The 27,617-nt window shown below is 31.2% G+C and overlaps 1 protein-coding gene and 1 long non-coding RNA gene across 6 annotated transcripts in view; both read left to right on the top strand.

Annotated features, from left to right (window-relative positions):
* The window catches only part of LOC113514504 (uncharacterized), a 408,650-nt gene that overhangs the window by 3,439 nt on the left and 377,594 nt on the right, over positions 1-27,617 (top strand). For 2 of the 5 annotated variants that reach the window (XM_052896849.1, XM_052896848.1), the window contains exons 2-6: positions 1,931-2,002; positions 3,603-3,671; positions 4,236-4,325; positions 7,367-7,449; positions 8,772-8,861. In XM_052896849.1, coding sequence (XP_052752809.1) covers positions 1,931-2,002; positions 3,603-3,671; positions 4,236-4,325; positions 7,367-7,449; positions 8,772-8,861 — 404 coding nt within the window. Of the gene's footprint in view, positions 1-1,930; positions 2,003-3,602; positions 3,672-4,235; positions 4,326-7,366; positions 7,450-8,771; positions 8,862-9,832; positions 9,932-10,484; positions 10,697-11,060; positions 12,266-27,617 lie in introns of those variants that run through there. The other 3 variants (XM_031908242.2, XM_031908243.2, XM_052896850.1) reach the window with 3 other exon arrangements.
* LOC128201112 (uncharacterized) lies at positions 24,854-25,994 on the top strand. The gene is made up of 2 exons (XR_008253073.1): positions 24,854-25,208; positions 25,792-25,994. It is a non-coding gene; the product is annotated as an uncharacterized LOC128201112 (long non-coding RNA).

The raw sequence follows: 27,617 nt of genomic DNA, 5'->3' as shown, positions 1-27,617 counted from the left end.
TTATGATGAATTCATCAGGAATTAATCATATAGTTTCCAGGGGGAACCGCGAGGAGGTCGACCTGGTTGGATATATTGCTAGCAATGAGATTCTTAGTTTCCATTACTAACAGTCCCTTTTCCCCCCTGGCAAACGCAGTTAGGCTTTTAAAAATGTTTTAAAAGCTTCACTAAGCTAAATGTTTTAAATGATTTACTGCTGCCTATCCCTCTACTATTAAGTTATCTTAGTCGCCTCTTATAACAGCCATGGGAAAGGAAGGGGGTGGCCTTCGTGTTTCTACCGTGAAGCAGTTGTGTTTGCACGGCTGTGTTTCCGTTTGAAAGGTGGGATATGGCGTGAATTTACAGGGTACAGAGGAATGACACCTAAGTCCTCAGGAATAGCAACGCATGCGAGGTATCATGGGCGAAACAGTGTGTGTGTACTGTTGTGTCCATGGTACTGCTCATGTCTATAGGCGACGGTTACCACTTTCCATCAGGTGGGCCGTCAGCTTGTTTGCCATTCTAAGTCGTATAAAAAAAATCTATGCCAAAACCACACGGAAAGACAAGATTTGACATACAATATAATAAATATATTCTTTTAGGATTATAATAATTTTTTTTTTTCATTAGTATCAATTGATAGCATGAATTAATCGTATTTGTTTTACTATGCGTATTTGTTTTTTTATTATCGATTGAGATTACATTATGAGGTGAAGTATGTTTATAAGATGAATAACATGTATTATAAGATTACTTATAGACCTCAACTAGTTTTTAGCTGCCACTTTGTTCGCGCGATTGGAATACAATGATTGATCAGAAGGGGCAGCAAATGTGAGTTATGTCCTTCTCCTTTCTACATATATTATGTATATGTGGAAAGAAGAATACGCATATCCCAAATTTCATGACGATTAAGGCAACAAACAAACAAACTCACATTCATAGTTTTTGTTTGCCTATATGGTTATATATAAACAAGTGTAATTAAAAATAAAAGTAAAATAAAATAAAATTTTCGCTTCGCAAACTAATATTACAGTTTCGGTCATTATAAAAACAAAAATCACAAAATTAATGAGCCCGATATAGAAGTAAATCTCTTTAACTTCAAAAAGAATTACAAAAATCGGCAAAGAACTGACGAAGTAAGCCCATAATAACAGTCGAATTTCTTGTCGCTTCTTTTCTTCTAGAAGTGATTATTAAAATATGTTAAAAAATATTTAACTTGAGTAAATTTAATAATTATAATATTTATAATAATAATAAGAAAAAATAAACGGTAGATCAATAATAATAATAATGTTACAAATTCCTACCTATACAATAGATTTGCTACAGAAAGCGGTCATCCTCAATACCTGCCGCATAGTCAGAAAATTTCTTTCCTCATCATTGTCATCATCCTCATATATAATTTAAAGTCAACCATTGCTTGGCTAAGGCCCGCATGGTTGAACATTTACCTCCATAAAAAGGGAGATGTTAAATACAATATATATAGATTATATAATTATGTTACTAATGTTCTAATTTATTTTTTATTTTTCATCGAAAGTAGTGGCTCAAGACTCAACTAATAAATGTTTCAAATAAATAATAATAAATGATAATATATAATTTGTGTAAATATTATTCAAGTAATTTATATATTAACTTTATATCTGGGTAATATACAGTGAAGTCTAATATAATGTTAAATTTACTTATTTAATTTCACTTTATTGCATCATTTATGAAATAGTAAATACTTATATAGTTAGTAATCATTATATTTCTATTAGTTTGACAACCCACTTAATTGATTTATTATAATAGAAAACTGTATTGATAAGTGTAATAATAAAATAAAATATTAAAAAGATTTTTAGTTTACAAAATTTGCATAATCAATTATTGTTTTTTTATATTATTTTTTTTTATTTTTTTTAAGCCTCATTTAAGGTTTCCTGGATTTTCAAGGTCTAACAGTTTTTCTGGAAGGATCCAAGATGAAAATAAAAACGTAAGTATTATATTTAAATAAAGTAAATATATATTTATTTATTAGTTAATCAACAGCTTACAATGTACAGTTTAAAATAACAATATTTTATCCAATAATAGGTAAAAATAGGATTTCATTGAATTTGAAATACAATTTAATCGTGACAGACAATAGTTACTAAATTTTGCAGGTAGTCAATAACTATTGTTACGAGTACACTATATAGTGTTATCACAATAATTACAAAATTTCAAAATACAAAATAGTAGTGTGCGTGAGCGCTTGGCAAGCGAATTTGTAACCGCAGTTAGGTTTTAGTGATGTTTTAAGAGGGATAATGCTACCTATCTCTCGATTTTTAAGTTCTCTTAGTCGCCTCTTACGACACGCACGGGAAAGAAAGTGGTGGCCCATCTGCTGATATCTAGATAGAGAAAGAAGATTAATGAAAGTAGAGAATAATAAAGGAGAGAGGATCTCACCTTGAGGCACTCCGGCGATCAATTCTTGCCAGTCTGAGAGTTTACGCTCAATACGAACTGCCTGTTGTCGACCACAAAGATAAGAGGAGAACCTGTTTAATACAGAAGATAAGAACCTTTGCAAAATGGCAAGGAGAATGTTGTGGTCTATCATATTAAAAGCGTTGGAGAAGTCTATAAGAACGAGATTAGTAAACAAATCATTATTCATTCCAAATCGAATGTCTTCAATGACTTTTAAAAGAGCAGTAGTTGTACTGTGTCCAGGACGAAAACCGGATTGAAAAGAAGTTAAAATCTTATTCTATAAACGAAGCTGGATACCTTATTATTTGCTACACCCTCCAGAATTATGGATAAAAAAGAAAGAAGAGAAATGGGGCGAAAATCATTTAGGGATTGAAGTACTGAGACCTTTGGAAGAGGGAGAACAATTGCATTACGCCACAGAGAGGGGAAATTATCAGATAAAAAGGAAAGTTTATCATGTGAGTCATTACTGGAGTAATGTGATCTAACAGAGCCGTGATCATATCTCGACTTACATCATCATATCTCATAGCCTTGGATTTTATAGACAGAATAGTTTTGCGGGTTTCATCGAGAGAGATTGGAGAGAAAGAAAAATTATCTTCGGATGAAGTCGATTGAACTATATTGGATATAGTAATTAATTTAGTCGATGAATTGATACAATTAATGGATAAAAAGTGAGGATTAAGTTCATTTGATGTGAATAGGTAGAAGTAGAGAATGATTTTTAAAATATGTTTAAAAATATTTTACTTCAGCGAAAGAGGTTTGTTTGAATCGAAGCATTTGGCGTTCCATTGTTTCTGCCTACCCTAATGGGAGACAGGCGTGACAGATATGTATGTATGTATGTATTTTACTTCAGTAAATTTTATTCATTTAATAATTATAAAATTTATAATTTTAATAAGAAAATTAATTAGTACCTAATCACTATATTTCTATTAGTTTGACAACCCACTGAATTGATTGATGATAATAGAAAACTGTATCGATGAGTGTAATAATAAAATAAAATTTAAAAAAATTGTTACTTTAAAAAATTTTCATGGATAATTAATTATTGTTCTTTTATATTAATTCTTTTTTTTTATTTTTTTAAGGATGGTTTTAATTATAATCCTAGATCTCAAAAGTCTTTTTCGAGAACGATCCAAGATGAAAATAAAAACGTAAGTATTATATTTAAATAAAGTAAATATTTATTTATTCATTAGTTAACCAACAGCTTGCAATTTACAGTTTAAAATAACAATAATTTATGCAATAATAAATAAAAATAGGATTTCATTGAATTTGAAATACAATTTAATCGTGACAGACAATAGTTACTAAATTTTGCAGGTAGTCAATAACTATTGTTACGAGTACACTATATAGTGTTATCACAATAATTACAAAATTTCAAAATACAAAATAGTAGTGTGCGTGAGCGCTTGGCAAGCGAATTTGTAACCGCAGTTAGGTTTTAGTGATGTTTTAAGAGGGATAATGCTACCTATCCCTCGACTTTTAAGTTCTCTTAGTCGCCTCTTACGACACGCACGGGAAAGAAAGTGGTGGCCCATCTGCTGAGACCACACGGTAATGATTATATATATACGGTAATGACTATAACTGTCTGACTTAAAAAAAAAGTTATTTAATATAGATTATGAATACCATAAAAATGTAATTGGCTTATCAATTTTCTTGTTACTAATACATATAATATTTTCTTCATAATTCATTCACAGCATGGTCGGAGCTATAGCTCCAATGTATATAGCCAAGATACTGACTTTCAGAGGTTCAAGAATAAAACAAAAGCGTTTGGTAATAAGATTGTAAGTATTTATATATTTATACATTATACAATTGTCTAAATGAGTAATATATAATGCTCTAGATGTATCCCACGGTTGCGCTTGCGTGATTTAATAAGTACATAAACATATGCTAAGCAAGTATGTACATCAGTATGTCCTATATATCCAACCCATGTACCAACTTTCATTCAAATTCGGCAAGTAGTTTTTGAATGAAAGCGTAACAAATATTCATCCATACTTATAAACATTGAAAATAAAAATGACTTAAATCTGTGTCTTATTTAGATATTTATGTTTGTGAGAACATGAATAAATTTTATATAAGTTTTATTGATGGATCCACTAAGTATATTAAGTTATATTAAGTGATTTACTACAAGAAGTTAAACTTATGATAGACAGGTATTCAATTCATGTTTAGGTATCTTTTGCAAAAGCATGTCTTACATATGCTATTGCAGGAAAGGGATTGTTAGTAATGGAGTATAACAGTCTCATTGCTAGCAATAAGCCATATTAGGACGACCTCCACGCAGTTTCCCCTGGAACCTAAAATCATGGTAAATTATTGTGAAATACGTAAGGCTGCCTTTTAAGTCGTGTCGTTTGCCAACCTCTCGCTATTATTAAAAAATAAACATATGGCATTTTAATCTTTTTGAATTTAGAATTCGAAAACAAAGAAATGTTTTCAGATTGGTCGACTAGTTGTGCATGTGAATGTGAGAAAGACTCTGTTTTCCGCGCTTAGCCTCTCATTTGGGCCGTTGTGCATATGAGTCATGGCTAGTACAGCCAACCTAACTCCGCCTAGAAGCGCAGAAGCTTCCTGGGTTCTTCACAGGCCTCACGGAGCGACCTCACCGTTCCGAGGATTACTAAACGTTGATGGGCCACAGCCTCACATTCCAGGATTACGTGAGCAGCCGTTTCTTCAGCGTCGAAACAGCCTCGACATAGAGGGTTGTCTGTGGCTCCTATTGTGTATAAATGTTTGTTTAATGGACAATGGCCCGTTATTGTCCCTATCATTATTTTGAGGTTTTTTCTATCTAGATGTAATAAACGTTTTGATAGTCGTTGATTCAACGTAGGTACGGCCAATTTTGATTGTCTGCAATCAGTAGCCTGTATCCATCTATGGTTTTGTATGTCAGCGGATCTTTGACGAATCCATATTCGAAATTGCGAGAACGGAAGAGGAAGAAGTGGATACGGGCCTACCACCCTCGTTCCTGAGCCTCTTCTAGCCAGTTCGTCTGCGGCATCGTTACCATAAGATCCACTGTGCCCTCTTATCCATTGGAGGATAACTCGGTTATTGGAAGATATCCTATCTAGTGAATGGTGGCATTCAATTATGGTCGACTAGTTTTATTGTATCGTCTATTCAAAGGTGACAAGTCGGTTGTAAAATGGAAATATCTAAGGAAAATTTGTGTTTGATAATTTTCTATAACTTTCTAAGGGGATTATCCCGAATTCAGTGCTTTGAGGAGATCACTTCTGTGTTTAGTGATGCAGCACTATGCGTTAGGATTGTAGAACGCTGGTATTTAGATTTTCAACGTGGGCACTCTAGCCTCAGTGACAAGCTACGTGAAGGTCGTCCAAAAACCGCCATGACGCAAGAGAATATTGAAGCCGTGCGGCAGCTAATCCTCGAAGATCGTCATGTGACATACCGTGAAATAGAGGCATCCGTGGGCATTTCAGGGACCACTATCCAAAAAAGTCCTGCATGAAGAACTTGGCGTAAGAAAGTTGATCTCTCGTTGGATAGCACATTTGCTTAGTGATGACCAAAAATAAACAGCCCGTGTTATTTGGTGTCGCAAAACTCTGCAGCGATTCAATCGAAGAGTATCAAAGCATGTTTATGATACGGTTTGTGGTAACGAGTCTTGGATATATGCTTACGATGCAGATTCTAAGCAGCAGCAGTAGGTCTTCCAGGATGAACCAAAACCGACCAAAGTCATACGCTCACGGAGCACTTATAAAAAAAATTATTGCCTCGTTTGTGGCAGTGGGTGGTCACGTCGCCACTTTTGTACTAGAAGATCACTAGACGGTTACCGATGACTAGTATACCACTGTTTGTTTGCCACAAGTCTTTACCGAAATTCAAAAAAACAATTCAAGACGTATAATACTGCACCATGACAATGCAAGATTGCACACCGCCCGCTAAACAAAGATGTTTTTGAGCACCCAAAATTTCAAAATTTAAGATTATCCACCTTACAGCCCTGACTTAAGCCCTAACGATTTTTTTACGTTACCAAAATTAAGCAGTCTTCGTGGTCAAAGTTTCAACTTACCCGAGGAAGCTGTTGACGCATACAAATTGGGCATTCTGACTTGGCCACTTCAAAGTGGAATAAATGTTTTAAAAACTGGTTTGAACGCATTCTAAAGTGTATTAAATATCGCGGAGAATTCTTTGAAAAATAATAAATAGTAATAATCTATTAAATTGTCTATACATATTTCAAATGACACAACTTAAAAGACAGCCCTCGTAAATTACGATAGGCTAACTGACCTGTATTCATCTTCACCTATCATCTCTCACTGGTATCTGGTATAACTGGTACTGGTATACCGATAGCGCAGCCGGATTTCATTACATTCTTTCCCATTAAAAAAAAATATCTGCTATTGTTTAAACAAAAGAAAGTGCGTGTTATTAAAAATGTATGATAAGTTTTAATAAGAGCAATATATGCCAAAACAATATATTTTTTAAAAACCTTGTCTGTCTGTCTTTTCTGGCATCAAGCAGAAACTACTACATCGATATGGGTGTAGTTTTTAGTTATATTCTTAAAGGTCCCATTTAAAATCTAGTATATCTTGTTAAGCCACCTAGAAGTGATCAGTTTCATTTGTTTTTCCACTTTTGAAATTCACGTGTACGAAGTAGAGGGTAAAAGTTAGTTATTAATAAATTATAATAATACAATTTTCATATGGATAATTAAAAAATATTATTAATATATATATATATATATATATATATATAAGTAATTGTTTTTGTACTTATTTCACAGGCCGGGGTAGGCATTGCATTATCGGATGGATTAATACGTGGGAGCAATACATTGTCTGCTGCTGATAATATTGCAACTTTTGGGTAAATGCATAATATTTTTTTAATTAATTTATGATAATTGTTCCAGAAAAAAAAAACTTGAGTCATGGCAAAGTTAATTATTTTGATTTAAAAAGTCCAGTTGTTTTGGTTTAAAAAGTAATTTGCTTACTACTGAAACAAACAAATCTTTAGAACTGATCTGTAAGTTTAACTTAATATTTCACATAAAAACTTAAAATTAAATTATTACTGTATTAGTACCTTAACTTGTATTGTTTCTTTTTTATATAAGTTTGTGTCATTATGCCGTATAGGGAAGAGCATTGTTTATCCTAAAGTACAGGATTTACCTATTTAGGGAGCAGTTTTACCTATATTTAAAATGTAACATTTATTTTGAAATAAATTATTATTATTATATTTAAAAAAATAAACGAGGTAAAACAAACATAAAAAAATGCCACCGAATTGAGAACGCCCTTTTTTGAAGTAAATTGAAAAAGAATCAAACTTTTGTTTATTGGATGCGTTCAGTATCCGGCTAGTATCAAAATCTCTGTTAAAACCGCCTCAATCTCTTCCTTTAAGTACGGTTTTCTTTTTTGCAATTTTGTTTAACTTGCTTTAGTATAATAATATCTAATAGTATAATAGTAGTACCCTCAGGATTTAGTATTACTATTTATTATTATTTAGTATTATTCAAGTCATTAACTTCTGCAAGTAAAATTTTTAAATGAAAGATAAAGGAAAATATAATACAATGCATCCAGGTTTCCAGATTTCACTTGGCTACAAGATAGGAGTATTTTTTAATTAGTTAATTTCTGTCGCTATCTTTGAGGTGACAACTTTCTTGCCTTTATTAATGTTATATTTTTGAATTAAAACATTTTCTTTTTATTTTATTTTTCATAACCTAGGACTATACAAAGTTACATTTAAAAAGCTTATACTTGCAAAAACCAGTAGCGAGATCTTAAACTAACAACTTCATCTCAACTAATTGTTGGCATCCGATTCTATTGAAATTAGGTATAACTATGTAAGTTTGGTGAGAGTACAATATTATGACACTATTGAGCTGGTCTGGTGATAAAGAGAGAAGATAGTCATTGGAACTTGTAAACAATACGTAATAATATTATTATGTTTGGGCTTGTATGATTTGTTTTGACTAAAACTATAACCCCGAGTAGTATTATAACTAAATAGTATAAAAGTATGTGTGTGCGTGTTCATATGCGTGTATGCGTGTGCGTGCGTGTATGCGTATGTGTGTGTGTGTGCGTTCGTGCATGTGTATGTAATTGTGTTATTTTAATTACTATTAATTAATTATAATTGTATATATTTTTCAGACAGAAATATGGAGTATGGAATATACCACCACTACACAGATATGATGCACTATTAAATGAAATGCGCGAGATGGATTTCAGGGATAAAGAGTACTAATTATTATATTTTATTAAAACAAAAAAACTAACTTCATTCATAACAAAATACACCAATTATATATGAAGAGGAAATATTTAAGCATTTGTTTGTATGGATAAATTCGAAAACAATTCAACCGATTTTAAAAAATCTTCCACCTACAAAAAGCTACATCATCATATCAGCCTTTAACTGTCCACTGCTGAACATAAGCCTCCCCTTGGGGAGGTTTGCCAGTAGTTGCCATGCTTGGCAGGCGGAATGGCAAACGCAGTTAAGCTTTAGAGATATTTTTAGAGGGACACTGCTGCCCATCCCTCGCCCTCCCTTAGTCGGCTCTTACGACACCGACGGTATAGAAAAGAGTGACCTATTCTATGCCAGGACCATACGGCCAGTTGTGTATACAAGTAGATTTTACTTCGCATTAAGCAATTTCTTTAATTCACAAGGAAATCGTCATACGGTAGTAATCTGTGATTTTTCTACTTCTAAAATCCACGCGTACGAAGTAGCAGGCAAGAAGCTAGTAGAAAATAATACATGATTATCATATATATTATTGGGTGGTCCCGGCATAGAATAAGCCAATACTTCTTTTCCGTGAGTGTCGTAAAGAGGCGATTAAGGGAACTTAATGGTCGGGTAGCAATGTCCCTCTTGAAATATTACCAAAGACTAACTGCACTTGTCAACCCACTTGCTAAGCGTGGTAACTACTAGAAAAACCCCCTCAAGGGGGAAGCCTATGTTCAGCAGTGGATCGTTAACAACTAACATGATGATGATAAGATATACAAATGGACAGCTGGCTTGTTAAAATTTATAATGATAAATTCTGTTTAAATTTTAACATTGTTACTTCAGATACTAGACATGAGATTTAGTATTTTTTATACATGTAAATCGTTTGTATTTTGCAATAATCAAATATACAATCTATGTTTTAAATAAATAAATAACTAGTCTATTCTTTATACAGGCGTCATGAGCCATCTTCCGATAAAAATCCGAACACAGCAGAAGAAAACAACAATAATATAACTACAAGCACACAAACTCCTGAAAAAGATCAGAATGGGTAAAATATTTTTAGATATTTCACTAGTTGTATAAATCATATTTAATACTCATATTGGATCATTGATATGGTCATTGATTATAGAAAAAGAAACAAGATCATAGACAACGCTAAAAATAGAGCTAAGTAAAAAACAATGCATTCATTTTTAATGGCCAGTGATGATATTGTCAAATGATTACGGGCTCTGAATATGGGACTAATATGGTTAGCCCCACATACATAGGAATAAGCTTTATTGTTTCTAACAAAATATGAAAATATGTATATTATTTGAATTTTTCTATGGCAATTTTCAATGCACTTCCCTATGGTTGACTGGGAGAGAATGCTTTTAGCTTTAAGTCCGCCATGTACACATATTTGTACTAATGAATAGATAAATAAATAAATAAATGTTCCACTAACAGCTATTATTAAAAAATTTACATAGAAAATTCATCATCATTTTAGCCATTAATTATTCACTGCTGAACATATCAGCCATTAATTATTCACTGCTGAACGTGGTTTATGTAGGTCACCAATTAAGGGTAGTTGCCACACTTGACAGGTAAATTGGCAACAGCAGCATCTACTGTCCATCCTTCAACCATTAAGTTTCCTTAGTTGCCTCTTACGACACCCATGGAAAACAAAAAGGCGGCATATTCTGTGGCGGGACCACACGGCAAAAAGAAAAAAATTATACTAAATGAAAACTTTAAGAAATTTTTAGTAAATTGTGTACAAAATTTGTAATGATTGTAATGACAGGATTAAACTTGATTTAGGTTTATACTAATTAATATAAATATAATTATAAAAAGAATTATATAAAATTGTTTTAGAATTAGATCACATAACATACGCTCTACAAATTATTATATTTTCCATCTGTCGAAATTTAAATGTTATGTATAAATGTTAATCATGCTGTGTACACATATTTTTGAATTGTAACTTACTATAAAATCCATAATTACCTATATATAAACCTAACATGGTTATAATTCGTTATGTGTGCCTCATTAAAATAAATTAATAAAATAACATTGAATTCAGAATTTACGCTTTTTTAAAAACGTCAAATATAATAATTATTTAAAATGAATATGATAAATTTTATTTGTATTTTTCATTGTTTCAGGAAAGCATAAGAAATATAATTAATCTACTAAAAAATGTATCGATGACGCCAGAGAATGTAAACATTCTGATGGAATTGTTGCAAAATTATATGCAGAAGTAAAATAGTGTCTAATTATACAAAATTATGTACAAAATAATCTGCTGATAATGCTAAAAATTGTTACAATGCTATAAAATAATTTACTGATGATTATAAATAAGTTACTGATGATGCAAAATAATGTTCGTATGATGAAAAATAATTAAGTGTGGAAGTAATACAATATGGGGACTCCACAAACTATTGTGTCGATTATACAAAGTAAATGAATAACATAAATAAAATTGGCAATGTTGTACAGCGCCATCTCCTTTGTATTGTTGGCACTAAACAATTGAGAAACATACTTAGTAATTCATCTGAGGACATACTTATGATCATTATATTTTTAATATCTTTACATTTTTTTTTTAATAATAATAATTTTATTTTCTATGATTTTGGGTATAAAACATTTGCTCTTATAAATTAAAAGTATCTTACAAAATCGAGCTTGCAAATATTAAAAACAAAAATTAGAATAATTTTAAAATTGTTTGTAGCATTTAAACATTACGAAATTATATAATAATAAAATAACATTATATAAAATAACAAGGAATGTAATACAATTTATTTTATTCAGTCAATTAGTTTAATTAGTGAAAATAAATATTGGATATCAAATGGTCAACAGTAAAAATGAGATGTACTAATAAAAATAAAAAGTATTAAATATAACGATAATACGTACAAATCTCCACCATTTTAATCCAACATGAAATCCTTAACATAGTAATAACACGATTCAATTAGCCATTCATGCATTTTTTTAAAATGGTATTCCAGAGAGGGTTCTTAAATTATCTGAAAGATTATTTAAAATTCTCGCCGTCATATTATATGGACTTTTTTGCGTCAACGTTAATTTTATTTTGGGTAATTTTATTTTATTTAGGGGTCTGTTACGTATTTTTTTTTGCAATTATGCTAACAATTACTTATAATAAATCAATGTTTATGTTGTGACATAAATACGTTTGTAGGTAACACCTTAATATTATTCTTATCTATAAACATACGTAAAATTTATATTTTTATGTACATATATAATATATAGTTTTAGTAACATTTTATTGTAATAGTTAAAGTATTTGACAAATATATATTCTTAGCAACTGTAATATTAGTTTCAATATTTTTAAGTTTTTATTCGCGACTTGATTTGATTTCTATTACAAATGCTACTTGTGTGTCAAATTATCTAATGATTGGTTAATAAACATAGCAACAAACTTGTCTTACTACTTATTGGCTACTGAAGAAGCTGCTTGGATATTATAGCTACCAAGTTTCTGTATTACATAAACAATCTATCAATGAATGATTGAATATGTATTACATATTCAAACATTCATTGATCGATCGATTTCTGGTCAGTCAATTCTCAGTCTTGCATTGAAGATAGTTTGTGGCCAGAAAAATAATATGTGTCGAATACATTCGTTTACGAACTATTAAGGACTGCTGCGATCTCAACGGGCCATCTCCTGCGTACGTGTAGGACAACCGATTTGACGTTGGCGTTGAATACTCTGATTTAGTGCAATGTGACTTAGCAGTGCATAAATTCAAATGATTTTGTTATACAAATAATTAGTAATTACTAATTTTAAAATTCGACAACTAAATTAGTAATATACTAATTTTCGTATTCGATTGCGTTTACTAATTAGAAATTCGATTTAAAAAACTACTACTGAAAACAGTCTTTTCCCTGTATCAACTATCTTAATAATGGGTGACAATGAAATACCAATGACAAAAAAATAATAATTGAAAATCATTCGAATAATTCGAATGAATCGCTCAATCTAATAATTAGTAGTCGTAAATTCGTTATGACTTAAAATGACTACTGAAGATATCCAAACAGAATTTATTCATAAGCCCATCACAGACGAAGCTATAATATAATATATATTTTTTCTATGCATAATATTTTGCGTAATATCATCATATACCCCTATAGACTGCCTGACACTGCATCTATTGATTAAAAATTTATTTAAAAGAGCTTGTAAACAAGTCTGTTTGAATAAAAAATATTACTATTCTATTCTAAATAAAAAAAAAAAAAAAAACAAAACAATAAAGTTGTTTATTAATTAGTTTATTGGCATAGAAATATTCTCAATATAGATACAGTAAATAAATATGCACATTTTATCATCATGTTTAATGTATACAGATTATCCAAACAAACTAACTGGTGCAGTAACATATTTTAATTTAAAAACGTGCTCGACCTTTACTTTTTGTAGCTTTGATCAATTTATTTGACGCCAACTATAGGTGAGTCATAAGTCTCAGTTACTTATTCGGAGTAGATAATATATAGCAATATCTATATATTCTAGTTACATTATCTGACGCATATTTCCAATAACGAATACGCCAAAAGTCTGTTACCCAAAAAATAATATTGGGAAACAAATTTTTAATTTGAAAATAGATATCCGATTGATATAGGCGATATATAACCGTGAAGCAGCTGTGTTTGCATGGTTGTATTTCGGTTTGAAGGGTGGGATATGGCGTGAATTTACAGGGTACAGAGGAATAATATCTGAGTCCTCAGGAATGGCAACGCATGTGAGGTATCATGGGCGAAACAGTATACGTCCATAGTACTGCTCATGTCTATAGGCGATGGTTACCACTTTCCATCAGGTGGGCCGTCAGCTTGTTTGCCATTCTAAGTTGTATAAAAAAAAAGAGTACTACACGAATCTCAAATAAGAGGATATCATGAGGATGAAGCATAAAATCTACAAGGTAGTAAAATACGGGAACTACAAAAGGTTCAAGTGCAACAGATTATGCGAATATAAAGATATGCCATTCATCTTATCAATATACGTGTAAGAGTATATATAGTAGGTATATTATGTTTGGCAGAGGGAATGAATCAGATGAATCATTCAAAGTAAACAATCGACTGAAATGAATGCGCGTGCGCATATTAATTATCTGCGCCTGCGACTTACTCTGCGTGAACGTGAACATACTGTTTTTAATAATAGTATATATATATATATATATATATATATATATATATATATATATATATATATATATATATATATATATATATATATATATATAAATTCGTTACAATGAGTCCACTGACCTCACTTTATCCTCATCTACCATTCTTCACTAGTACCTCACTAGAATAACGCGCAGTATGTTACAACTATCATTACGTTTTCATCCTTAAAACACCGGTCAAAATGAGTTGAATTTATGCATTGAGGGTTCCATATATAAAGTAATACTTATGTAATAACAGTTTTTGGTTTCCTATTATAAAAATAAAATTGTGTACACAAGATCATTATCTTGAAAAAATGAGATAGAATTATCTTAAAGCCTTTTTTTTATGCATGAAATAGACACCGAATACTTATTATTATTACTGAAATTAGGAATTCCTTACTTTGCTTATAACTGTGTAGTATCTATATAACATAGTTGAATCTTTCATTTAATTTTGAGTCGTAATGTGTAAGACGATACGGTGCATTTTCGCTTACTGCATAATATCTAAAATGGTATTTTGTTTATTTTAACAACAATAAAGGTATCTGACAAAATAATTCAGTAAATAACTGGACATTATTTTGGAGAATCCTTAAATTATTTGCTTATTTAAGGAATATTGCTCAGAATATTGTTCTATTGTCTATGATTAAATTTCATTGATGTCGAAACGTAATTAAGATATACATATATGGAATTTAATCATATATTAATTACTTAAGACACTTGATTAATTCATACTTGTAGAATAAGTTACATACGCCATGTTGATGTATTGTTATTATGTAAATTAACTGATACATAATTAATCGTAATTAATTAAATATATGGAACCGAAACATGGTCTTTATATGATTGCCCGTATGCAAAAGTTTCAAATTATTTAGCGGGCTGTAGAGAGCTATGCTCGGCGTTTCTTTACGTAATATCCGAATCCGTAACAAGGATATCTGCAAAAGAATTAAAAAAAAATAAAAAAAAATTAAAATGTATTTATTGGAACCATAAAAAATTACAAAAGTAGGGTAGTAAAGTATTCGACATAGCCCGAAGGATAAGCAAGCTGAAGTGGCAATGGGCTGGTCACATAGCTAGAACAAGCGACAACTGATGGGAAATAAGGTTCTTGACTATCGACCCCGTACGGGCAAACTTAGTGTAGGACGACCCCCACTAGATGGAGTGACGACCTCAAATGCATGGAATCAGTGAATGTAGGTGGCTCAGGTGTTTCTTATGGCAGTTTAAGGGGGAGGCCTATGTCCAGCAGTGGACGGACAACGGCTGAAATGATGATGATAAATTAAAGATACCTATTGACCTCTCAGGACGACCTCCACGCGGTTCCCTCTGGAAACCATCATGGTTAATACTTGTCGAATTCATCACGGTGGGCCAACTGACTTGCATTCATTCTCACCTATCGTCTTCCACTGGTGCCTCGTCGGTGTACACCGACACCGCGGGCGGGGTTAGCATTCCATTTTCATCTATTAAAAAAAAAAAATTTTACTTACAAGCTGGAGTCAGTAAACTCCCGGCGTATTCTCAGTACAAAGTAGTTGTGATCAATTATGTACAAAGTAGGTAAGTACTCGTACGTACTAAGAAATATGCATTGTTTTTATACGAGGAAGTTGAAAGTGCAATTATTAGATCAATTCTATTAATCAATCAATATATCATATCAATTATAAACTAGTTATATCTCGTGACTCTGCTCACATGACATTCCCAATAATATAACAAATATTAATAATAAAAAAAAAATGATAACAATAAAAATTAAAATAATAAACAGTAGTCAATATAGTAAATTTTTATGTAAATTTTTAAACATTAATTCGATTGTAAAAATAAGTTAGGCTTTTCAAATAAAATAGATACGATTTTAAGTAGAGCTACAATACATACTCGATTCATACAATTTCGTTACGAACTGTTCAATCATTTTCCAACTTCAGTGGTGAAGTAACAGACAGACAGATATTAATGTTTACACAGACGGAAAATCTCGTAACATTTATCGTCATGCTAAATAAAACAATTTTATCTTTGACATCTGAACCCTTGGGGATTAACTCAGCTTGGAAGCGCCGGGAGTTCCCACCGATTCGTTTAGTAGCGAATTGTTATCATCATTTGCTGTTTATTCGATTAGTTATTGTAACTCTTAAGTTCTTACTAATAAGATTTAAATTTAATTATCGTCATGTTTCGAATTGTTTATTAAATGTTTGCCATTCAACAAATATATAAAGCGTGAGAATTGCGAAGTCGAGCATCATTCAATACGAATACATTGAAGTATTTACATTTGAGAATTATAAATTCAAATTTTTAAATTTCGAAAATGGATTTCTCGAAAATATTCCTGTTCGTGTTCGCTTGTGTTATGGCGCTGACGGCGGTTTCGGGTGCGCCCAGCCCCAAATGGAAGATTTTCAAAAAAATTGTAAGTTTATATTTATTCAATATCTACAAAAATAATAAAAATATAATAAAAAAAAAAAACTTCATACCATATGATTACAAAAAAAAATGTTAAAAAAATTATTAATTATTATCAGAACACAGAGTAGGTACAGACTTTTAAGTATTTAAGTAACGTTATAAATTAAAAATAAGTGAAAATAAAATAATATTGAATTCATATTTTTGCACATTTAAGTTTGTTCTTTTTTTTGTGATAGTTCATTTTAATTTGTGATTTTTAACCATTAAATAATAGCAGCGGATTAACACACTGCCTCGCTTTCTAATTTCTAATAAGGTTTCAATTCTTGCTCAAAATAAAAATAAAATAATATATCTGTTTGTATTAATTTGGACGTTTTCTATGTGTACATAAGTATTTTTGTATAAAATCTCTACCAATAATATAAAGAGGAAAGATTGTTTGTTTGTTTATAATCCCTATAGAAAGCTACATAATCCCTAGTTACTCGCTGATAATGTAGCTTTCTATAGGTAAAAAAAAATCAGTAATAGTAGAGTTAGAGTTTAAAAAAAAAAAAATTATAGAGCAGTTATTTTAATATATAAAATATTCAGATCTAATTTATTTTATTTTATACATAAAACGAGGGCTTACAACCACGGTTGTTAGACGTAACACGTTGAAAACAAAGTTTACGAGTGTCACAAATTCAATTCTTTCTAACTTTTCTCGTTATTTGTTTTATTTTCAGGAAAAAGCCGGCAGAAATATTCGCGATGGTATCATTAAGGCTGGCCCTGCTGTATCTGTGGTAGGCGAAGCAGCTACTATATATAAAACAGGATAATAATAATTATTTATAATTAAAATTAGATTATTTTAATCTATCATTGTAGGCATTTCACGATATTCGTGACTAACTGGCATAAAAATTGTATAATACTTTTTAAGAAAAAAAATACCTATGGAATATGTTGTACATAATATTTAATATTCTAAATTTAAAATTTGTCATGTTTTAATTTAATTAATTTTTAAGAATAAATTCAAATTGCCATTGTACAAATTAGAAATGTAATTTTTCTATTAAGTTTCAGAAATGAGTTCCAGTTACAACCTATAAATTTTAGTAAATTATATTTTTTAATTTTTAATAGGTTCCTCATTAACTATAATAAGTTTATCGTTATGTACATATATGATTTAATAAATAATATATTTTTTACCATTTATTTACTGTATTATTTTTTGGTACATTCCTTACTACAATCAGATATTATAGTAATAGTATTTACAAATACCGAATACAATTTTTCTCAAGAAACAGTATAATTTGCTTCTTATATTAAATAAAAAGGATAAAACTACGTTATACTAGCTATTTGTCACGACTTGACCTGCGTGAAACAGTATTTAAAATACTCTATGCGCTGATTTAGGATTTTTTTATGCAACTTAGAATGGCAAACAAGCTGACGGCCCACCTGATGGAAAGTGGTAACCGTCGCTTATAGACATGAGCAATACCATGCACACAATAGAGTATACTATTTCGCCCATGATACCTCCCATGCGTTGTCATTCCTGAGGACTCAGGTGTTATTCTTCTGTACTCTGTAAATTCAATGCCATATTCCACCCTTGAAACCGAAACATTCATGCAAACACAACTGCTTCACGGTAGAAACACGAATGGGAAAGTGGTGCGCAAGCAAATGAGTTTTGTACAAAGTCTCCCTCGGTTGTACAGGATATATACTATTCGTGTATCAACTTTAATTTAAATAAAAAATAAAATAAGTTTTTGCATGCAAATAATAATTACAAATTTTCGTATTTATATTTATATTAATAGTTTTTTTTTATTATAAAATATCTTAATTTGATAAAATTAATATGGAATCAGCATAAAGAAACAATTTTCAACTAAAGTATAAAAGTATAAGGTAATAATAAGGTATAAGGTAATTAAAAGGTAGGGTATTAGGTTATTAGGTTGAAGATTAGCTAAGACATTTAAATACTAAATTAAATTGGTTGTCCACTTCAGTTTTGCACGCGTATACTAATGAAGAAAATTAAACAAAATCTTTTGTTTTTAACTCAAATTTTTCACATATCCGTAGTATTTTTCAAAAATTTCTTTTATACTTTGTACTTTATATTAGAAACACAACAATAATATAATTTACCAAATACATGCAGCTGTCTTAACGTGATGTGGTACACACATTTGGCATATATGTATTGGCTATATATGTTTAAGTTTACAGATGTTTAAGTTTGTAAACATGTTAGGATGTTTGTTACTTTGTTTGTTGTTGAATAGATTTGAATATTAATTTAGTACATGGGTAGACCATATATTAAACTTGACACGTAGTACACTTATAATATGCATATATTGATGTACGTAGGCAACGCTACGGGAAACAGCTAGTATACAAATAAAAAAAGGAGCAATAAAATAATGCAAAGCTTTTTTAAGAACAAAATCAAAATGAAGTAGCAACTTTTCCCGTACCAATCCTATACATCAGCGGAGTGCAAGTGAGGGATGATAGGTGAGGATGCAGCTAGGTCAGCAATTAGACTCACATTTCCGCACTGAGCCTCGCATTTGGGCCGTTGTAGGTGTGTGAAATTCACAAGGTAAAAGCCATGAAGCTCTAGGGGGCACAACTTATAGGAGTATATTATAAGCAGTGGGATAGTGAAGAGAGCGATTATTATTAAAGAGGGTGTTAAATCCCATCACTAGAATAGAATAGAACAGAACAGAATAGAACAGAACAGAACAGAACAGAATAGAATAGAATATAAATTTATTGACAAAAATACAAAGTTACAATCACAAGATACAAGGGGTCTTACAGCAGGCGAACCTGTATCGCAAGCAGTATTATTTATCAGAACAACCTCAACGCGGTTCTCTCTAGAAAACATTCTTGTTGAATTCATCACAATGAGCTAACTGATGTAGTTTCATCCTCATCCATCACTCATATGTTCACTTTTCGTATGAAAAAAGTTAATAATCCGAATTGTGATATTTGTAACACATTGGATGATGTTCATCATATGATATCTGAATGTACGAAATACAAAACACAAAGGCAAGTATTAATACAGATATATAGTCTCAATAGACAGGAGATTGGTTTATTTTCAAATATACTCGCAGAACCACATTCCGGAATGGCATAATCTTTAATTACTATATTTTTGTATCAATAATTCCCTTTATCAAAATAGATTACTAAGATATTATGTATTATTTATTTATGTATCAATGTTTTAAGTATGTGAGGTATTCTATAAAATTAGGGTATGATGAGGCTGACATATCCTTATAGGATAAAAGCCTCTAAATTTAAAAAGATAAAAAAAAATCACTCACATGTGTTTTACCGCGTACAATATCGTGTATGCGCTATTGTACGCGGAATTACCATTCCATTATCGTTCAATTATAAAAGAAGTAATGGGATAGCTAGATCTTATTATTAACAATTCTTTTCCCGCAATGATGCATAGTTTACTATTTAACGAATACAATAAGGTTTATTTATATAAAAGTTTATGCATTTTATTTTATGATGTAAATAAAAATAGTCATTTAGTATGAGATTATTTTTATTAATTTAGTTTTACAAGATACCATAATTATCTCGGCCGTTAGTCGTCCACTGCTGGATATAGGCCTCCCTTATAGACTGCCATAAAGAATGATCCTGAATCATCTGCGTCCACTGACTCCCTGCAATGCTATTGAGATCGTCACTCCATTTAGTGGGTTTTACACTATGTTTACCTATGTAAACTTGTCGGTTCTTCGAGCCCATTGCCACTTTAGCTTATTTATTCTTCGGATAATGTCGGTACCTTTGGTTCTTTTGCAGATATCATAGTTTCTTGGTTATAGATTTTGTTACGCAAAGAAATTCCGAGTATAACCCTGTCCGTAACGTTTCGATTCTATAAGTCATCACTGGCAACTCGCACTGGTTGGAAATCTTCGTTTTCAAACTGTGAGGTATTCTGGATGAGAAGTTTTGTCGTAATTTCCCAAACACTGCCCAGTCGAGTTGGATTCGTGGGTTGACTTCTCGGTCGAAGTTGGACTTACTTAGTCCGACAAGTTATCGGCAACTTAGAACGTAGTATTCTCAATCATGACCAGTATAGGTGTAATATAGACGTTAGATATTTTAGTTGAGAACTATTGAGGTCATTAAACATAGTATTTAAGACCTCCAGGGATTCCGTCATAATTACTATTATTATCAACAAATCGAAAATATTCGCCGTTGATGTTTATAATAATAATAATAATAAATCTAAATAACCCATAGTTTACAATCATAGCGATGATAATTTAATTATAATTAATTATAAATTTTATATTATTATATTATACGTACAAACTATTATTATATTATTAAATTATATATTAATTAATAAAATACCAATTTAAATAATTTCATTATAAAATCTTTTGTCGTCAGGTATGCAGTCAGGAATACAGTCTTTACAATAGGATTACTTATTGTCATTAATCTTTAATGAAATTTTGTCTTACATTTACGTAAAATAGCAAAAAATTATTTACCCTGTTCTTTGCGAACATGCCAGACACACTACATCGTATTGGCAAGTTGAGTATCGCTCGGAATGCGTTATTGTATTGTACACGCAGTGTCTGATAAGCTCTCTTTGTATAACTATACCATAATGGACTGGTGTAGAAATCCTGACAATAGGACTTAAACAATATCAATTTGACTAGCTTCGAACAGTGGTTAAATCGTCTAGATAGCATATTGCTTCTACATGCAATGTTACGCCTTTGTCTCTCCAGATCACTATCATCTCTCAGATCTTCTGTTAACATATTTTCGAGATATTTAAATTTACTAACTATTTTTCAAGTATTCTCACACCATATCATATTTATACGATATCTTTTCCAGTCTAGAAGTTTGAAAAACACCTTCCAATGCAGCTGCGAAGAGTTTTGGGGGATATAACGTCACCCTGTCTTACACCTTTCACTGGGTAGTATTTCGTATACTTGTTCTATAGACGGATAGACATAGTAGTCTTCCTGTACATACATTTCGCTTCGATATACCTATAGTCAATCTAGCACCGCTGGAGGGACTATAGTACCGCCCATGTCTTCACCGAATCAAAGGCTACAAACGCCAGACATAGTGGTAGAATATACCCTTCGGTCTTCTGGATAAATTGCCGTACATACCCATGTATGTGGTCTATGGTATTAAAGCCCTTTCGAAAGCTAGCTTATTCGGGTGGTGGAAAGTCAGCGAGTTTGCGCGTAAGATGTAAGACGAAGATAAGATACCGAGTACATTAAAATTACATAAAAACCAAGCGGCCTCTCGAAAATTACGAAGTTAATCTGAAATATATGTTCGGATCTGGAAGATATTTGATTGAACTTTACTTTCTTAAATTCAAAACGGGATTTGAGAGAGCGAAGTTCAGAATTTATAACATACTTCGTCATATCGAACTTGACGTGTTCCCTTCTGGGAAGTACATGGTTAATGCTTGGTGAATTTATCACGATTTAAATAAGGATCCCTTTATAACTTTTGATTTTGGTATGAAACCTTTTAAATTTGAAACAACGTACGGGTATGTGGTAAGGGCAAAGAATTCAAAGTCATTAGCGGTACGTAAAATTACGAATCTACTATGCTATATGAGGACAGAAATTTCGTTAAAAAATTTTAAAAACAGCAAAAAATATTGTTAGTCACCAGAGGGAGACTTTGTACAAAAGTCGATTGTTTGGGTACCTCTGTCCCATTCGTGTTTCAACCGTGAAGCAGTTGTGTTTGCATGGCTGTGTTTCGATTTGAAGGGTGGGATATGGCGTGAATTTACTGGGTATAGAGGAATAACACCTGAGTCCTCAGGAATGGCAACGCATGGGGGGTATCATGGGCAAAACAGTATACTCTGTTATGCCCAGGGTACTACTCATGTCTATAGGCGACGGTTACCACTTTCCATCAGGTGGGCCGTCAGCTTGTTTGCCATTCTAAGTTGTATAAAAAAAAATAGTTACGTAGTGGGCAGTTATCAGTCGTCGCCCCTGAACATTGGTCAGCCCTATAAGGAGGATTTTGCCAGTAATTGTCACACTTGGCAGACAAGTTGGCAATCGCAGTTAGGCTTTGATGATGTTTTAAGATGGACGCTGCTGTTAATTACATACTTATTGTTAATTAATTATATCGTAAAAAATTACAATGATCCTCTAAATATCGCATCTATCTGTGTGCATATTATCTATACACTTAGAGAAATTTCAAAATTCAAAATTTCAAGAATATCTTTTGCTTCACTATCTTTTAGTGGTAGTTATATATTTTCAACTCAAAAAGAGGGTTCTCAATTCGGGTGTATTTTTTTTTTATTTGTTACCTCATTACTTCGTCAGTTATAAACCGGTTTAATTTTTTTTTGTCCTCTGAAAGTCTATTACTATATAGATTGGTTCCATAGAAATTTTATCAAACTCGACTCAATACTCTAATTTTGAAATCAAAACAACTGGGTTTTGCCACAACTGATAGCGATTTTTTTGTGGTACACAATCTTTAATTATCTTGTTGCTGCCTTTGTTTGTTTATGTCATATTTTGTAGCTTTAAACACATTATTTATTTATTCCAAACATTTTGAGTCGCAGTATTAACTTTTTTTTTGTGTAAGATACACGAAAAAGAAGTTGAGATTTTGTTCTTTTCAGCAAGTGTATTGCAATAATATATTGGTAACCCTACAAAAATAAATAAACTAAACGTACTGTGTTTGTATGGTTGGTTCAATATTTTTTATCGTATTTCAACTCATGTTTTTATAGTGAATATATAGTGAAAATGTTCAGTTTCGCCGATAGAATGCTCTCTTCAATAGATGCTAACGAATGCTATTTCATTCTGTATATTTGTATGAGTTACATCAGCTCCCCTATTCTTATTGAAAGTTGTAGGTGATTGCGTAAACATCATAGACATATATTTTATTTATCTATGTCAGATTACATCTTTTCCCTTATCTGTATATGATGAATAATGCCACAGATTAAATAGTAGTTACTGTTAATTCATCTATATCCGTCATATTATGCAATTTTGGCACTTAATGTAACGTCATAAGGTTGAATTAACATTAAAAGAAAAGTTTCTGTCAGGACTCTATCACCATGCTTTTGAGTAGGGGCACATGATATATAGCAATATCTATATATTTTAGTTGCAATATCTATATACGGGCCCAATAACGAATATGTTAAAAGTCTGTTATCCAAAAAGTAATATTGGATAACAGACTTTTAACATATTCGAAGATAGATATCCGACCGATATGGGCGATATCGAAATAGATGATGACCTTTTTTCCACCATCAATGTCCAGAGGAATCTTATATATAGATATCGGATCGATATCCATATTACTAATGCCTACAGTCTAATATATTTTGCTGCAAGATATCAATAGGATCGATTTTGAAGTGCTGTTCGAAACCTGTATTTTAAATTAATATTTTAATGAACAAATTAACGATTGGTCTTTCAATAGTCTTAATTTGGAGTTTGCAATTTATCTTATCTTATACCTTATCTTATTTTTCGCATATGGGGTCAGCTAAGCCGATGCACGTCGACCCATACGGATCTTTTGTGCTTCCCCCTGCCTTATACCATCATTTCATAGATCCTATTTGTTACCCTAACGATATCCCGCGGTTTAAGATATCTGTAGTCCAAAATGTTTGTAGTTTAATTCATTACATTAGATTATAATCTTATCTTTTTTTTTTTTTTTTGATACTTTAAATAGCAAATAAGCTGACGGCTCATATGATGGAAAAAGTCTATAGATATGAACAACAGTATGGACACCACATAATACATATGATTACTGTTAGAAAAAATTCCATTTACTATTTAATCGACTTCAAAAAAGGAGGAAGTTCTCTGTTTCATTGTATATTTTTTTTTTGTAAAAAATTATTAAAATTTAATTAACATTAATCAACTTTTTAATACTATAATATGTAAAATAATTTTTATTAATAAATATTATCCTTATTCCTTATAAAATGAGTAATTTTATTCATCACTTTATCACAAAGCTTTTCCAGTTATTTTCTGCAAAATGTTGCCGGCTTGGGGAGTTCCCTGCACCAAGCAGACTATGGAGTACAGAAAACAGTTAGCCGTTATTATCTATACGTGTTCAACAAAACACACTCATTTTCAGTTGTATGCGCAACGTAATAAGGTTGATAATAAATGCAAATAAATATATTGACTGCAAAGACTGGCCGTATATAAAAAGGTAATGCTTTTTAAACGTATCATCATTCAACAGCATCGTTCCGTGATCGTTCTTCGAACGTTCATTTTTAATTCAAATTTCAAATATCGAATTTCGAAAATGGATTTCTCTAAAATTTTCTTCTTCGTATTTGCCTGCATCGTAGCGCTGTCAACGGTTTCGGGTGCACCCAGCCCTAAATGGAAGTTTTTCAAAAAGATTGTAAGTACATTCTTAATTTTTTTTTTTTTTTATCTACGTAGTGAAAATAAGAATACTTTCTTTTCCATTATTTTTTTATATGCATACAGCTAATTGATAAAAAATAATTAATTTCATTTCTATTATATTAACGAGTATATGAATTCCAAAACGTTACATAACAAAACTTTCTAAAGTTTCAAGCGTTTTTGCTATGGGCTTTGTATTAAAATCTGAATTCGTTAGAAATTTATAATACCTGTAACAAGTATTATTATTTACATATCATGGGTTGTTGCCAACGAAAATGGTCGTTGTGATGTCTAGGTTAGAAATAAAATATCTTTGTTTAAAACAATAATATTCATAATGTAGGTATATAGTTGCCAAAGAGTGCTTGTTTGCTAAATCGCTTTCACTGACTATTATTTGTAATTAGAGTAGGCGATATTTAAATTTGAGCCGTATAGGTCCCGGTATAGAATAGGCCAAACAACGGTTACCAACCCACCTGCTAAGCGTGGCAACTACTCTAATTATTATATATTACTTTTGTTCTAAATGTTGTTTTCAATAATAATTTATTAATTTTATTTTATTTCAGGAGCGCGTTGGTCAGAATATAAGAGATGGAATCATAAAAGCTGGTCCAGCAGTACAAGTAGTAGGACAAGCAGCCACGATATATAAAGGAAAATAGATTTTATTTCTTAGATTTTAAGACTTAAATTATCACTTATTAGTTATAAGTCAGAGACTGCCATTACTTAAATTAAATTTATCAAAATAAATAATTATTTTACATAATCATTGACTTTTAATTTTTACAAATACAAATTGTAAAATTCTCTGAAATGGGTAAAGTATATATATTTTTAATTATATAAGTAGGTATTTTTTCATAAATTAATTGACAAATATTTTTAAAAAAAGAACTAAATATCTTTTTCGGTAAATAGTTACGTTGGTATTAAGATTTTTCATTTAATTAATATAATTGGTTTTTCAATTTCTCTAAATATAAACCGGCGTACGAAGTAGCGGGAAAAATACTAGTTTATAATACATATAAGTTTCACGGCCGCCTTATCTCAGACGACTTGTGGCTTTATCCTTTGATTCTTTGTAACTTTGTTATAGATTAAACTTGAATTTGACCTTAGGGTATAGATTGAGGATCTGTGTAGCGCTGTGGTTAGCACGTTGCTTTGCGTGAGTGAGATCCTGGCTTCGATACCCGGTCGAGTTAATTTAGGAAATGAGCATTTCAAAATTCGGCTTGGGTCTAGGTGTTATGAGTTGTGCCCCAGATTGCCCGGCTCCTCGTAACACAAAATATCCTACCTTGCAGACGAGGTGATTGATGTAATTTTGTGTCATTTATTAATATCAAAAGTATCTGTGATAAGATTCAATATTTATTGTTTTTTTAAATGTAGATCGTGGTCATTGTTAGTAACATTGTACTTATTTTAGTAGTAAATGCACCGCCTACTTAATTTTCCCGTTGCCTCATGGCTGACTGGTAGAAGACGCCATAAAGTGTTAAGTCCGCCCTATGTACATTTATATAATTGTATATTAAAGTTTAAAAAAAATATTGACTAATTTTATTGATTGTTGAATGAAATTAAAATAAAACAATTTAATATTAATTCTTATTTATATTTAAGATTATTAAATAAATCAAAATAAAAAAAATAATTTCAATAAAAGTAATTGCAAATTACATAAAATTAAATTACCTCATATATAAGCATAGATAGATACTCTTTATTGTTTTCTCTAATTTTTTTTATGCTACTTACAATGATAAACAAGCTGATGGCCCACTTGATGAAGAGTAGTAACCTATAGACATGAGACCATGGACATAACAGTGTATATTATTTCGCCCATGATACCCCCCATGCGTTGCCATTCCTGAGGACTCGGACGTTATTCCTCTGTACGCTCTAAGTAAATTCACTGTCACCTTTAAAGCGAAACACAGCCATGCAAATACAATTCCTTCACGGTAAAAATACGAGTGGGACAGAGGTGCCCAAGCAAACGACTTTTGTACAAGGTCTCCCTCTGGTATATATAAGATTACAATATAATATTAAATAATACAATAAAATAATAATAGTAACCTTATTATAAATACAAATAATTACAAGGAAATATTACACTAAGAAAATAATATATCTTAATCAAGCGTAATTATTCTTCAAAAATGGCAACACATGAGGTATTACAGTATATTCTGTGATGTTAAAGGTGCTATTTATGACTATAGACGACGATTACGACTTTACAACAGATAGACCACTAGTTTATTTGCCATCTTGCATAACAAAAGTGTTTATGACATTGCGAGACAATTAAAGTTAAAACTATATGTGTATATGTTAATCCGAAAACAAATAGCGCCTGTACAAAGTGTAA

This window comes from Galleria mellonella, unplaced genomic scaffold (genome assembly GCF_026898425.1).
Source record: "Galleria mellonella isolate WM207_F2 unplaced genomic scaffold, CSIRO_AGI_GalMel_v1 utg35, whole genome shotgun sequence".
Taxonomy (NCBI): Eukaryota; Metazoa; Arthropoda; class Insecta; order Lepidoptera; family Pyralidae; genus Galleria; species Galleria mellonella.
The sequence above is the reverse complement of the archived record's forward strand: the minus strand, read 5'-3'. Positions and strand labels throughout refer to the sequence as shown.